The sequence below is a fragment of the Bubalus kerabau genome, chromosome 10, assembly GCF_029407905.1.
Source record: "Bubalus kerabau isolate K-KA32 ecotype Philippines breed swamp buffalo chromosome 10, PCC_UOA_SB_1v2, whole genome shotgun sequence".
NCBI lineage: Eukaryota > Metazoa > Chordata > Mammalia > Artiodactyla > Bovidae > Bubalus > Bubalus kerabau.
Window position 1 is genome coordinate 86,212,875 of NC_073633.1, and position 14,845 is coordinate 86,227,719.

Genomic DNA, 14,845 nt, shown 5'->3' on the forward strand with positions numbered 1-14,845 from the left:
CCTCAGCCGCTGCCCCTGCCCTCGGGCACGGGGTAACTCCACTCGTGCACAGAGTATATCATGCGAAATGCTGGGCTGGATGAAGCACAGGTGGAATCAAGATTACCAGGAGAAATATCAATAACCTCAGATATGCAGATGACGCCACCCTAATGTCAGAAAGCGAAGAGGAACTAAAGAGACTTTTGATGAAGGTGAAAGAGGAGAGTGAAAAAAACTGACTTAAAACAACATGAAAAAACTAAGATCATGGCATCCAGTCCCATCACTTAATGCAAATAGATGGGGAAACAATGGAAACAGTGAGAGACTTTATTTTCTTGGGCTCCAAAATTACTGTAAATGGTGACTGCAGCCATGAAATTAAAAGACACTTGCCCCTTGAAAGAAAAGCTATGACAAACCTAGACAGTGTATTAAAAAGCAGAGACATTACTTTGCCGACAAAGACCTGTCTAGTCAAAGCTATAGTTTTTCCAGTAGTCATGTATGGATGTGAGAGCTGGACCGTAAAGAAGAAGGCTGAGCGCCAAAGAAATGATGCTTTCAAACTGTGGTGCTGGAGAAGACTCTTGAGAATCCCTTGGACTGCAAGGAGATCAAACCAGTCAATCCTAAAGGAAACCAACCCTGAATATTCATTGGAGTGACTGATGCTAAAGCTGAAGCTCCAATAATTTGGTCACCTAATGTGAAGAGCCAACTCATTGGAAAAAACCCTGATGCTGGGAAAGAATGAGGGTAGGGGGAAAAGGGGGCAACAGAAGATGAGAAGGTTGGATGGCATCACTGACTCAATGGAAATGAGTTTGAGCAAACTCTGGGAGGTAGTGAAGAACAGGGAAGCCTGGTGTGCTGCAGTCCACAGGGCTGCAAAAAGTCGGACACAACTGAAGCGACTTAGAACACACACGTACTAAAGGTATACAATTTTCATTTGTAAACCATATCTCAGGAAAGCTGGCAAAAAATAAAAACAATAAGAAAAATAAAATGTGTGTTTATTATTAGGAATCTATTCCTGAACACAGCTGAAAGGCTGGAGTTTTATAGTGCAAGTGGACTTTTACCTTCAATACTGTAGGAACCTGGAACTTTAAGTGAGTTGACAATTGAGAAAAGCTACTGGAAAAAAGGGGAAAGACTGAAAGAAAGGTCCGGATTTCTCCAGATGGCACCTTACGCAGCAGCGTGCTGCAGTGTGACAAGTATGGACTTAGGATTCAAACCAAATCCTGCCACTTTCCTTTATTCAGCACACATTTGAGTGCCTACCATGTTCCAGGAAATGAATTGCTTGGTGATCTTAGGTAGACAACTGTTTTGAACTTCATTTTTCTCATCTGGAAAACTAAAAGTAACACACCTCATTGGGGATGTTTCAAACATGAAATGAAATAAATACGACGTAAATCATATATTCAAAACATCAGCTCTGTGTGTGAGTCTGCAGTGCACCAGGACCCTGAGTTTCCACCCTGACTTACTTTCTGATAAGATTGGACAGCCCTGGCCCACACTCGGGCTGGGGCAGTGGACTGGCACCCCGCTTGTTGTGTCTTCTGCTAAACTATCTGCCAGACATCCTGCACTCCCACCAGCTGGAGCAGAGAACACGATGGAAGTAGAAACGGCTTCTAACAAGCCTGGCTTGGCTTGATCTGGACCCGTTAGTTGAGGGAAGTGGAAGCCATTTAGTACCTAGTGGACCATCACACTCACGCTGCTTGCCTCGTGGAGGTCTTTCCACCTCTCCCTGACTATCATTAGCTAAGGTCTATTCAGATGTCCTGTATGCAGAGAGAAGAGGCAAAGATTGCTTTCTCCTTGCCACTGAATAAACTTGTGCTCTATTTCTTCCACTGAAGAAATGGAACAAAGATGGTGCTTTCCCAGGAGCCATCTGGGCTCACCCAGCCCTTCTTGGGAAGGACTTCCTCAAAGAGGATTCCAGGCATCCTGCCTTTCTCCCACAGCTGCAGAAGCAGCCGGATGGGCAGGCTGTTGATGCTGCCATGTGGGTGCCGCCAGGAGCCCACCTGCCTGTGACTGCCCCTGCAGCCAAAGGCTGCTAGGAGCTGCAGTTGGGAACACAACCCTGCAGCCCCAGCTTTCGCCCAAAGCCAGACAGATGCCTCTGGTATTCGCTCATGGAAAGCTGATGGCTGTGTATGCTCTCTCCTCGTGTTTGTCACCTGCCACTCAGAGTCCTGCCCTGATGCCCCTGACCAGTGAACTCCACACCACAAACTTCCAACACAAGTTTTCGGGCTCCCATCTGGAAAAAACAGAACTCCTAAAGTAGGAAGTTTTCCAAGCATTAAAGCATGTGCCCAAAATAACCCCCCAATGTGTGAAATGTCTACTTTGTATCTGCTCTGAGGGCTCTCATCATCTTCCTAGTCCTGTCTCTTTCCTTCTGATGGACTCTGGCCCTGGACCCTGTGTTATAGCTGAGCCTAAGATGTTCTGCAGGGCAACATGAGCCAAGAGGGGAATTCAAATTGGCCCCTTTGGACAGGGAGAAACAAGGGGATGCTGCCTGGGCTTAGGACCCCAGGACTTGGTTAGGGGAAAGGTGCCAGGGTGGAGAAGGCATTTGTTAAGCTCCTTCTTAACTATGTGGCTCAGATGGTAAAGTGTCTGCCTACAATGCAGGAGACCCGGGTTCAATCTCTGGGTTGGGAAGATCACCTGGAGAAGGAAATGGAAACCCACTCCAGTATTCTCGCCTGGAAAATCCCATGGATGGAGGAACCTGGTAGGCTATAGTTCATGGGGTCACAAAGAGTCAGACATGACTGAGCGACTTCACTTTCACTTTTCTTAACTAGACTCATAATATGTAGATCTGGGAAGGCCTTGGAGGAGCACTGAGTGAGGATCATAAATTCAAATGCCTACAGGGAGAAGTCAAGCAGGTTAACAGTGAGAGAAGTGGGCAGGTTGAAAGACAACAGGACAGTTGTTCTGTAGAGAATGCCATTTTAGGTATTACAATATAAACTTTTACAAAGGCTTGTAAAAGTTGATAAGAGTCAGAAAGTGGCTCGCCTAGGAGGGAGTGAGGAGGGGACGTTGAGTAAGCATGAGCATGAGGGAAACTTCTGGGGTGATGGAAATGCACTGCGTCTTGCTTTGGGTAGTGGTGACTGTGTATCAGTTCAGTTCAGTCGCTGACTCTGTGTATACATTCATCAAATAAACTTCATCAAACACTTAAGATCGGTACGTTTTGTCATACTTTAATTATACCTCAAGTTTTTACTTTTTACTTTGGCAAATTAATAAAGTTTATCTATAAAGTGATTTGACACTCAGGTTACCTATTTGCAGTGCTGGAGAAGACTCTTGAGAGTCTCTTGGACAGCAAGGAGATCAAACCAGTCAATCCTAAAGGAAATCAATCCTGAATACTCATTGGAAAGACTGATGCTGAAGCTGAAGCTCCAATACTTTGGCCACCTGATTCGAAGAGCGGACTCACTGGAAAAGACCCTGAAGCTGGGAAAGACTGAGGGCAAGAGGAGAAGGGGAAGACAGAGGATGAGAAGGTAGGATGGCATCTCCAACTGGATGGACTGAGTTTGAGCAAACTCCACGAGATGATGATGGACAGGGAAGCCTGGCCTGCAGCAGTCCATGGGGTCTCAAAGAGTCTGACACATGACTTAGTGACTAAACAACTACCTATTTGCAAACCTCTGTTCCAATCGGACTTATTTATCTTACATGTGAGGCATCAGGAACCCCTGAGGAGGAGAGTTTTCCCAAGCGCTCAGAAGAAACCTGCCTGCCCAGAGATGGCTGCGGCACCCCGGCCAGGGGTAGGGAGACTGCAGCCTGGTTCAGCTGGCTGCCTCTCACCACGCAGATTCGCTTCCCTGCGTTTGGAGCTTTGCCCATAGGCGGCGGTGCTAACAGACTCTCTCCGCGGGCGGTCCCCAGGGTTTGGACAGGCGTCTGCCCTCGTCTCAAAGTGAGACGATCACCTAGAGCCGCCGAGAGGAGCGGAAGTGGATGGAGCGCCAGGCCCCAGGGAGCATGGGCCAGGCGCGCAGATAAATCACGGACACCAGCGGCACGGACCGTTCGGGATTGGCACTGAGTGCCAAATTCCGACGCCGGCAGCCAAGTTCTGGGAAGGGAAATCTGATCCGGATCGCGGCAGCGGTGGTGCAAAGTGAGACCCACCTGAGCCGGGCGGGGAGGGGCTGCCAGCAGCGATGGAGTCTCCTTTCCCGGCGGAAGCTCGGGCACCGGCCGAAGTCTCACCTGGCTCCCTGCCCTGCCCGAGGAGGTAAGGGGTCTACGCTCTAAAGGAGAGAAAACTAAGGCTCACTGCCGCTTCCCCGAGCCTTGTAAGGACTGAGATGGGACTCCAAGCCCAATCGTCTGCTCTCCCGCATCCAAAACGAGTTTAAGGATCTGCAGGAGTGACTCCAAGCCCGTCACAAAGCAGACGTGTCCCCGGTTTCGATGTAGGCTCCCCGCGCGAGAAGGAACCCAGGGGAGAAATGGGCCCGCGGGGCGGGGGTGGGGAGCTGGGCTGGGTCCCGGGGCCAGGCTACCCGCCGGGACCTTCCGGACGCACGGAGCCCGGCCCTCCCGCCGGCGCCCGCACTGATTGGCGCTCGCGGCCGGCCTCCAGCCAGCTCACCTGCCCCTCCCAGCCAATCGGGGCCACCAGAATTGGGGCTGTCGCAGGGAGAGGGGGGTGATGCTGTTGACTGGAGGCTGAGCCTTCCTCCCCGCCGGGCCCGTCGCAGCCTGGAGCCCGAGCCGCAGGCTGAGCGCCCCCTCGTCCCTAGCAGCCGCGTTCCGGGACCCGCGCACTTGAATGCCGCAGCTCCCGGCCCGCGCCGCTCCGCGTCTCCGCCGGCTGGGACTCGCCCGGACGGCGCCCGCCGACGTCGCCTCCCCGCAGCCTCGCGCCGAGCCCGCCCTCGCCCAGAGCCCCGCGTCCCTCCCGGCCCCGGGGAGCGGGTGGGCCCGGCCGCGGGTAGCCCCGCCGAGGCAGGATGTTCACGTCCAAGTCCAACTCGGTGTCGCCCTCGCCGTCTCTGGAGCAGGCTGACTCGGACGCGCTAGACATCAGCACCAAGGTGCAGCTCTATGGTGTGCTGTGGAAGCGGTCTTTCGGGAGGCCGTCGGCCAAGTGGTCCCGGCGGTGAGTGCCCCTCCCGCGCCAAGTGAGGACCACCTGGGGAGGGAACCAGGGCCTAAGGACCCCCTACCGAACCCCTCACTGCCGTCCTGCGCCTGCCTTCCTTGTGACCTTGGCCTCGCCCCGTTTCGCTCTTCGCTGGCTTCTCCTGGAAGATGTGGATCCCAACCCCGGACCGGGTCATCCCTGCCCGAGGCTGGTCGAGCTGGGGTGGGGCCGCTGAGTTCTCTGTGGAATGGATCTAAGTCGGGTTGGGGAGAGTGGGCGCGAGCAGAAGAGATCGTGGCCGTGGTTGGAGTCCAGTTGGGTCAGATTGGGCCGTACTCTGCAGCGGAGAAAGAAGCCCTGTCTTCAGCCAAACAGCCTCCCTGGGACCCCGCCCCCAATTCCATCATATTCATATCCCTCTGCCCCAGGCTTCTAGAAGTGGGCGTAGAGGTGGGGCATGGGTGTCCTCCCTTCCACCCCCACTTCCACCTACGCCCAACAACCGGGTACATGCAGGGAGGGAGCTTCTGAAAGGCACTGGCCAGGGGAGAGAAGAAGGGCCTGGGAGAGTCTGGGTCCACCCCTGGAGGAGTCTTATTGGGAACTGGGGCTTCCCAGGCTTCTTTAGTTGTAAAGAACCTGCCTGCCAACGCAGGAGATTTAAGAGACTGCGTTGGATCCCTGGGTTGGGAGGATCCCCTGGAGGAGGGCATGGCAACCAACTCTAGTTTTCTTAGCTGGGAAATCCCATGGATAGAGGAGCCTAGCAGGCTACAGTCCTTGGGGTCACAAAGAGTTGGAAAGGACTGAAGCAACTTAGCACGCACATGCACTCATGTGTGTCTTTAAACTGGGCCTACAGAAGAGAGACTCCAGTGCTTCAGGCAGAGAAGGTGGAACAGAAAGGCGGGACTCTTGGGGGTTGGGGGAAGGGAGATGGGGCAGGACTGAGCATGGATGGGTCCTGTCAGAAGGACTGATCCTGTGGAAGGGGTGGTGGGTAAGGTCAAAGCAGCCTGGGTCTTCAGCATCAGCTTCCAGGTCCCAGCTCCAAGGCCACTCCTCAGAGGCTGGTAGCTACTCATAACTGAGCCTGGAAGGTATTGGAGGAAGGGGGAGTTCACAGCCCTGAACTTGCAGGAATCTCCCAATGCTGGTTTCAGGAGCAATGGGCCATCTTCTGGAAATTTTTCACCTTCAGGGCGATCTCAGCTCTGAGATTTGCTGTGTGATGGCCCCTGCCTGGAGGCATGACCCTGCCAGGAAACTAGGAGGGGGTCTAGATGCCCCATCCATTCCACCCTGTGCGTCTGCCCCTGAGTAGGGGGGCTCCCTTTGTGCCCAGGAACACAGCCCAGAGGGACATGGTTATAGTTGGTTTTGATGTTCTGTTTTGATGAATAATTTAATATGTCTACAGAACAAACGGAGCTGTGGATGCTGTTTCACATTTTACACACCTGGTTTCTGCTGGACTTCTCTTTCGGATTTAACGGGGTGGTGGCTCCTTGAGTTCCTCCAAAGTTAAGCTTATCTCTGATCCCCTGAGGGGAGGCCTGGGGCAGCAGAGAAGCCATGTTGTGAGGGGTTTCCAGGGCTGTGTAGTCTGAGTGGCAGCTCTCAAGCACCAGGAGCAGGCTTGTCTCTACCAAGGGCATCAAGCGGGTGTGGGGAGGCGGCTTATAAATTCAAGAACTGTTAGCAGAATGCACCCCACGACCCCCTTCTACCTCAGTTGCTCCAGGCAGACAACACTCCTCTGTTGGGTTTAGCTGCTGTCCTTGGTATTACCTTTGGGTCTTGTCCTCCAAGATGTCCCTTTCCATGCATTTTCACCTGATGGCATTCCTAGTAAGTGCTGGGGATCTGCAACCCCCAGGTCTGTCCCCTAGCGCCCCTCACCCACAGGTGTGGGGACTTGGCCACTGCATCTGCAGTTGATTCCAGGGCTGGGAGGCGTTAGGGGCAAAAGTTCCCCAGCCAAAAATACAGTGATGGAGCCCGGGAGCCTTGGAGAGCTGTAGCACCCCCGCCCCAAGAATCTCCACCAGTAGCTCCCACAGCCACTCAAAAAATCATCCAGCCCAAGTCAGAACAGTGCACACGCTCTGCAAAGTCAAGTCCTCCAGCCCCCTTCCAAGGAGATTTTCACACTCTTGTTCCTTCATGGGAATTCTGGAGTTGCCCCTGTGTAAAGATTCTTCCTTCCCTGGGACTCAGGAAAGAGGTAACATTCCCCTGACCTCTCTAGGCCTCTGTCCATCCTCACAGATAAACACACACACAAGTGATTTGGCCTTGGATCAGCAACAGCCGGCCAGAGAGGGTCTGGAATGGGGCGGGGGGAGGCCTGATGCTAAGCTTAGCCCCCTCATTTCCCAGCAGGGCCCCTTGGGCCCCACTTACTTATCTGTGGCCTCTTTGGACTCCAGCTAATTAGCAGCCACAGGAAGGCCTGGGGAGGGGGCACTCAGGCCTGCGGCCGCAGAGCCCTGCCATTAGAGCGATCGATGCCATGGTTGAGGGGGGAAGCAGCTAAGAGGAGGGGGCCTGGAAAGGCTCCTGAGCTGCATAAATAACTCATGGGCAGGATGGGAGCGGCTGCAGCCGGCTGGGTTCTGTAAAGCCTCTTCCGCCCAGGGCCTGTCTCGGGGCCTGTGCCTCCAGCTCCTAGTGCCTGAGTAGCCCTTCCCTTCCCAGGGTGAGATGCCCTTGAGCTGAAGGGCCAGCTTTTCTCCCCTATGAAGAACAAAAAGAGAAAGGAATCCACAGTGTTTTTTAGCAGTAATCAGAGGATCTGGGAGGTGTCTAGAGGGTGACTCCTCCCCCTCACCTGTGAGCAGTGGAGACGCAGGTGCTCAGAGACAAGTAGGACAGGAGTGAAGCCTCTCTGCCTGGGCCATTGTCAGCCACGCAGTGGCACTGGTCCAGCAGAGAGGCCAGCTGTCTCCTAGGGCTTCATTCTTTTCCCAGCATTCCAGTTGTTGTTCAGTCGCGAAGTCACGTTCGACTCTGAGACCCCATGGACTGCAGCATGCCAGGCTTCCCTGTCCTTCACTGTCTCCTGGAGTTTGCTCAAACCCGTGTCCATTGAGCGGAGATGCCATCCCACCATCTCATCCTCTGTTGCCCACTTCTCCTCTTGCCCTCAGTCTTTCCCAGCATCAGGGTCTTTTCCAATGAGTCGGCTCTTCGCATCAGGTGGCCAAAGTACTGGAGCGTCAGCTTCAGCATCAGTCCTTCCAATGAATATTCAGGGTTGATTTCCTTTAGGATTGACTGGTTTGATCTCCTTGCAGTCCAATCCACTCCCTAATCCCTCTCCACATCTCCCAAGGCTGGAGCCTCTGATGAGGAGGGCCCGGTTGATTCCTTCCTGCATCTGGGAAGTCTACACTCATGTCCCCCCTCCTCCCCCGGGTATAAGGTGACCGGTGGGCCCTGGGCATCAGCTCACTCTTGCAGAGTGTCAGCGGGTCCTGCCTCAGGGAGCTGAGACTCACGGTGTCCGCTAAGTGCCAGGGGAACCCTGGAGACGAGGGGGCCTCATTTCCCAAATCTCAGGCCACAACCTGCGCAGGTGTGGAAAGATGATCTGTGCAGCTGGTGTTCATCCCGCCAAAAGACTTGAGGAGACTTTCTTCCCACAGAGATTTGGGCCCGGAAGTTTCAGCCTTGGCTCTGAGCACCGCTTCCTAAAGGCAACACTGTGACACTGTCCCAGAGGGCTGGAGAGGGGAGGGCTGGCCCGTCCCCTCCACTCAGGCTTGGCCTCACTGCAGTGACACCGGGACTTGGTCTCACTTCCTGGCTCACATAGCCTTTCTCACAGCTGACTGGGCGGTGTCCCCCCAGCACGGCTGCAGCATTTCTGCCTGTTCTATCCCAGTCTGCAGGCCCCTCTTTTTTTTTTTTTAATAATCTGCTTGTGCTCTCCCAACTTTTTTCAGAATGACAGTGTTTGGTGGTGGGCAGTGGCCAGGTGGCAGCTCAGGGTTATCCCCAGATCCGTCTAAGATGGTGGCATCAAGGTTGTTTTGAGTCCTTAGTTTAAGTATGATCTGGGTACAGTCTCCAGATCATAGCGTAGCTATAAGATGAAATGGCACCCATTATGTCAGGCTTCACTGGGGTCACCTGACGATTTGCCTGGCCTGAAGTTAAATGAGTTGCTTATGCAAATAAGACATACTTCTCCCTCCCCACCCCCGGGAGCTGTCATTGGAGGGTACTGATGGGCTGTCTGAAAACAAGGGCCAGAACTCAAGCAACACTTGCAGGCAATTCAACTGCCTTACATCCAAGACTTGGAAATATAAAGCAGTTTCTTTTGAGAGCAGTTGTGGCCCTGGTGGCAAGTGAACCCAGGCTCAGAGGCAGGTGCCCTGAGTTCCAGTCCCAGCTCTGCAGGTGACCAGCTGTGTTACCCAGGCCAAGGCACAGCTGCCTCACGTCTCACTGGCTGGCAGTGTCTCATCCGTCAAATGGAAATGGATCCAATTGTGGCGTTTAACTCTGTTCCATGGTGATTGTAAAGGTGCCTTAACTCCACCACAGGGAGGTGGGGGGGCAGAAGGTGGGTTCCAAGGTCCCCTCCTACTTCTCCCAGTGCCTCTGCATTACTGCCTGCTTGGCATAGTAAGCTTGTCTTTACTATGTTGTTCAAAGAATTCTGCTAACTTGTTTTTGATTTTTTAAAATTGGAGTATAATTCCCAGGTGGCTCAAGTGGTAAAGAACCTACCTGCCAAAGCAGGAGACGCAAGAGATGTGGTTTGATCCCTGGGTTGGGAAGATCCCCGGGAGGAGGAAATGGCAACCCACTCCAGTGTTCTTGCCTGAAAAATCCCATGGACAGAGGAGCCCGGTGGGCTACAGTCCATGGGGTCACAAAGTCAGACATGACTGAGTCAGCATGCACACAATTGCTTTATGATGTTGTGTTAGTTTCTGCTGTACAACAATGTGAATCAGCTATAGGTATACATATATCCCCTCTGCTAACATTTTTTGGAGCCCCTTGGACTTGGTGATCTTTGCATAAACCCTCACTTGTCATCACTCATGTACTTCACAGGCAGGATTTTTGCTGTCCTGCCATCTCAGACCTAGAGCCAGACAAGTAGCAGAGGCCAGGGTGGGCATTCCCTGAGTGTGCCAGGCTGCCCGGAATGAACAGAAAGGGATATGCACTGGGAGCTGTGTCATTTCTGCCACTTCTAAAAGGGACACTTCTGATAAGCCATCCTTCCCTGGCTCTAGGATTTACTTGACTCCACACCCCACACCCCCTTTCTCAGTGCCCGAGGAGCTCAGGGCTGAGGAAGCCTGGGTGCTGCTCCTGTTCTGGATGTTGGTGTCTCCAGGAAGAAGACGCCACCAGGCAGGAACAGGTAACCCATGGCCTTTCACACTTCCCACAGGCCAGGGTTTCTGCTGATCCCCAGGGACTCTAAGTTCTTGTTTCCTTATCTGTGGATGAACTGGCTGCCCAGCCTAGGTGCTCTTATTGCATTAGCAGATATGGACCCTGGCTCCTTCCTCAGTCTCCCCCCACCATTCCCACCGCCACATTGATGCACCAGCCTCCACACAAGCTTTCTAGGGGCCTTGTAAACTGTGTGAAGGGAAAGTAAATGTTCAACTCTTTGTGACCCCATGGACTATAGCCCACCAGGCTCCTCTGTCCATGGGATTTTCCAGACAAGTATCCTGGAGTGGGTTGCCGTTTCCTGCTTCAGCGTGAAGAGAAGGTTTGTCAAAGAGCAGGGTGGAGAGGTATTTAAATCCCAGAGGTGCAAGCACCTAGTTGGGTCAGTTCCCTGGTTTCCTGAGCCTTCCAGATACTGCATCTTACTACCACCAGGGCTGGGATTGTTCTCTGCTGTCTCTTGACCCTGTAGGGCCCAGGCTCTTGGATCTTCCCTTCATCCTCTCTCCTCTGCCCTCTCCCCTCACCCCACCTCCCTTCTGCCCTCCAGGATTCCCCCCCCACTCCAAGTTTCTCTCACTCTGTGATGCAACGCCCTTCCCAGCCCCTACACTCACACTTGGCTTTGCCCCTCCAAACCTTCAGGAGCAGTGTAGATGGGCCTTGCTTTGCCAGGACCCATCCAACTTAGAAGGTACCTTTGGGTCTAAGTAGCCTTTTTTGCTTGCTTCCAGCTGGATCTACTGTGAGGCCCATGTTGACCATCACGCTCTGCTTGAGCCCTTGTCGCCTTCAGGGCACTGAGGAGGGGAGTAAAGGTGGAAGCAAAGCTGAGGAAAACCTTCCTGGGCTCCCTGGTTCAGCTCGGATGGCACCTTGTCCGCCTTGCACCTCAGTTAGTGTCCTGGCCCTTGTGTCATCCCAGACTCTGCTCTTCCTCCCTTGTTTATTCAGCAAGCTCTGCTGACTTTTATCAGCAACAACCAAGAACTCTAATCTGCCCCTCTGCCCAGCTGTGGAGCCCTCCGAGACACCTTCTCCATGCCTAAAACGGCAAGGTGACCTCACAAGGGCCCTGTTTGAAGCCCACTGGCAGTTCCCGTCATCTGCCATAAGGGGCCCCACCTTCTCACAGGGACCACAAGCCCCGCCCGTGTCTGGTCCCCACTGCTGTCTTTGACTTGGACTCACCTCTCGCTCCCCTCCCCCACACCACTGCTCACACCTTTGGCACTTAGCTGCCAGCGATACCAGGCGTGTTCTGATAGCCTTGAAACACAGTGTTCGTTGCATCTGCTGTGCCTTCTGTCTGAGATGCTTCTCCACTTCCCTCGTCCCCTAGACACTCCTATTCATCCTTCCAAACCCTGCTGAGTTGTCACCCCCTCTCGGAGAACATTCCGGGCTGGACACCCAAACCATTCATTCCTCACCCATCTGTCTTCTTGTTTCTCATACAAATTTACAAAGTGGCAGGGTACCCTGGTGCTTTGCAATGTTCCCAGCTCCCCACTTGCCAGCTGTGTAACCTGGGGCATGCTACTTAACCTCTCTGTTCTCCGCTCATTTCATCTGGCTCATGTGAGGAGTGAATGGTTAACAACCATTCTAATGTTATTAAAACAGTGCCTGGCACAAAGGAGGAGCTGTAAAAGCATTGGATGTGTTTTAAATTATTGATTTGTACAATCGGTGTTTGCCTGTAAGCTCCCTGAGAACAGGAAATCATCAAGCCCAGACTGTACCAGGAGATTCTCTCATGCTCTCTGACCCGAGCTGGCCAGGAGCTTGCAGTCACCTTGCAGAGAGAAGCTCTAAGAAGACAAATCACGATGCCAGGTCTGAAGCAGTAAGGAGAGCCAACAGTAGTGGTGAGAGGGGCTGGACATCAGAGAGCAGAGTGGCTGAGAACCTGAGCTTCGTCAGCGTGTTACCCAGCCAACGTTGCTTGCCTGACACACAGCAAGCCAGATGCTGAGCCACCCAGCTTTGCAGCAGAGAAAAGGTTTATTCACGAGGCAGCCAAGTGAGGAGTTGGGAGAGTTAATCTCAAATCTGCCTCCCCAGAGGCAAGCAGCTTGGGGTATTTATGGTCTAAACAAGAAGGGAGTCTGAGGCATGGGGGGAGGTGACTGGAGGAACGAGGTGAAGGAGTCTGTTCTGCACAGGCGCATCTGAGTTACATGCTTCTTTTGGAAGGCATGTGAAAATTCCAGGGAAGTCAGATATGGAGGGAACCTGGGGCTGTGACGTCACCTGTGGGGCGAGCAGGTCTATTCTGTGCAGACTCTGATCAGATGTGTTGGGTCCTCCCAGTTTCAGCCAGTTTGTTGTGTTACAAGCAGAGGGCTTTTAAACAAGCTCTTCCCTTATCTGCTGGTCTGTTAAGACAAGCTCAAGAATTTGCGTTAGTCACCAGTTTCTGTTACGGATTTTTCAGCCCATGGCTCATGCTTTCAGTCCTCCCCTATCTCTTGATTCAGTTCCTCAGCTTTGACAGAAGAGGACCACATTCTGCTGGTAAGGGTGGAAGGCCTTTGGAGAATTAGAGGAATGGAATTGTTTTGCATTTGATTGCAAACATGGGACCATGTTTAGGATCTGGGTTTTTTTCCTCTTTTGAAGGCAGGCGCTTTAGTCTTTATGTTGAATAATCATCATATGAATTAAAGTTTGGGGCTTAAGGATATGTGGCAAAGAGCAAGTACAGAGTTTTAACAAGAAGGAGTATAAACCCTAGCCAGCTCACAGAAGAATGACGGTTTAGGGGACTCCCTAGTTGTCCAGAGTTTAGGACTTTGCCTGCCACTGTAGGGGGTGCGGGTTCGAACCCTGGTTGGGGAGTTAGGTCCCACAAACCCTGGGGCCAAAACACCAAAACATGAAAAAACCAGAAGCAATATTGTAGCAAATAAAAGACTTTAAAAATGGTTCCATATCAAGAAAGAAAATCTTAAAAAAAAAAAAGACAGTTTAAGTAATCCCTCAGATATAGACATAGTTTCTTACAGGATCCACGAGAAGATATTTCCTAAGAATCCAGGTTCTTCGGGTGACACTTGTTGGAGCCAAGTTGCATAATTTTTTCTCAGTAGGTTTTAACTTTCAACGTGGTATTAATATACACATAACACGAGCTACTGGCCGCCACACATGCGCTCCTTCTCTGCTGCAAACCTCGGCGTCTCAGCATTTGGCTTGCTGCACGTCGGGCTGATGAACCTGGTCTGGTAACAAGCCGGCAAACTGAGTTCCCGGTCTGCCCCTTACTAGCTGCTGAATCTCTCTGTGCCTCAGTTCCCTCACCAGTGAAGTGGAAATACAGCCCCAACTCTCAGAGTTGTCGTGAGAGATTAAATCAGATAATGTCAATAAAACACTTAGAAAAGTGAGCGTCTTGGTACCTGGTAAATTTTCCTTCATCTAGAGGTGAAATTCTTTAAGATCAGAGAGAAGAGGCAGCCAGGGCAGACACAGACCCTTTAATCATGCACATGCTCTGGGCTTCACTGAAGCTTAGGACTAGACAGGGACACCCCAGGGGCTAGGACTGGAGACGAAGCTTTGCCCAGGACTGAAGTTGGCCTGGGTAGAAGGGTGCGCTTTGGACAGGAGGGAGGGGCGGGTGCAGGAAAGGGCTGTGTATTTGGAGGACAGCGAGTTGGCCAGCTGGGCTGAAGCCAAGAGCTCTTGCCAGTAGGAGTTTTTTGAGCACAAATGGGAAAGGAGGTCAGGGGAGGCAGTGGCAGACACTGAACCTAATAATAATAAATATTATTAGTAGTAATAAAAGTAAATGTTTAAGGAACATTTACCATGTGTCACACAATGTTCGAAGACTTTATGTGAACAACTCTTTTCGTTATCCCAACAACCCTAAGAGATATATGTACTATTAGTGTTTTCAAGTTCCTCTGGGGGACCAGAGCCCTAGAGAGATCAGAGGACTTGCCCTGGTCACACTGCTGGTAAGTGGCAGAGTTCTGATGCTTGTCTACCCCAGCCTTGAAACCTACTGCCTTTGGCCCATCTGTTTCCTGCCCAGGTGATGGCCCAAAGGCCAAAGCAGCTTCTGAGGCAGTGTGGTATGGGAGTAGGAACAGAGGCTGTTGTCTGTGTTTCCAGTCCCTACCCTGGCTATATGACCTTCATGTGTAGCTTCATCTCTTAGCCTCAGTTTCCTCATCTGTAAAATGGGAATAAAAAGCCCTACCTTCCAGGATTATTACATGGATCAAATACTGATACCTAGGGCTTCCC

The 14,845-nt window shown here is 52.3% G+C and overlaps 1 protein-coding gene across 1 annotated transcript in view; it reads left to right on the forward strand.

Moving 5' to 3' along the window:
- Window positions 1–4,774: 4,774 nt before the first annotated feature.
- Window positions 4,775–14,845, forward strand: part of PLEKHD1 (pleckstrin homology and coiled-coil domain containing D1) — a 32,227-nt gene continuing 22,156 nt past the window's right edge. Inside the window, exon 1 of the mRNA XM_055538446.1 lies at window positions 4,775–5,170. Coding sequence (XP_055394421.1) covers window positions 5,022–5,170 — 149 coding nt within the window. The 5' untranslated portion in view covers window positions 4,775–5,021. The remainder of the gene's footprint in view (window positions 5,171–14,845) is intronic.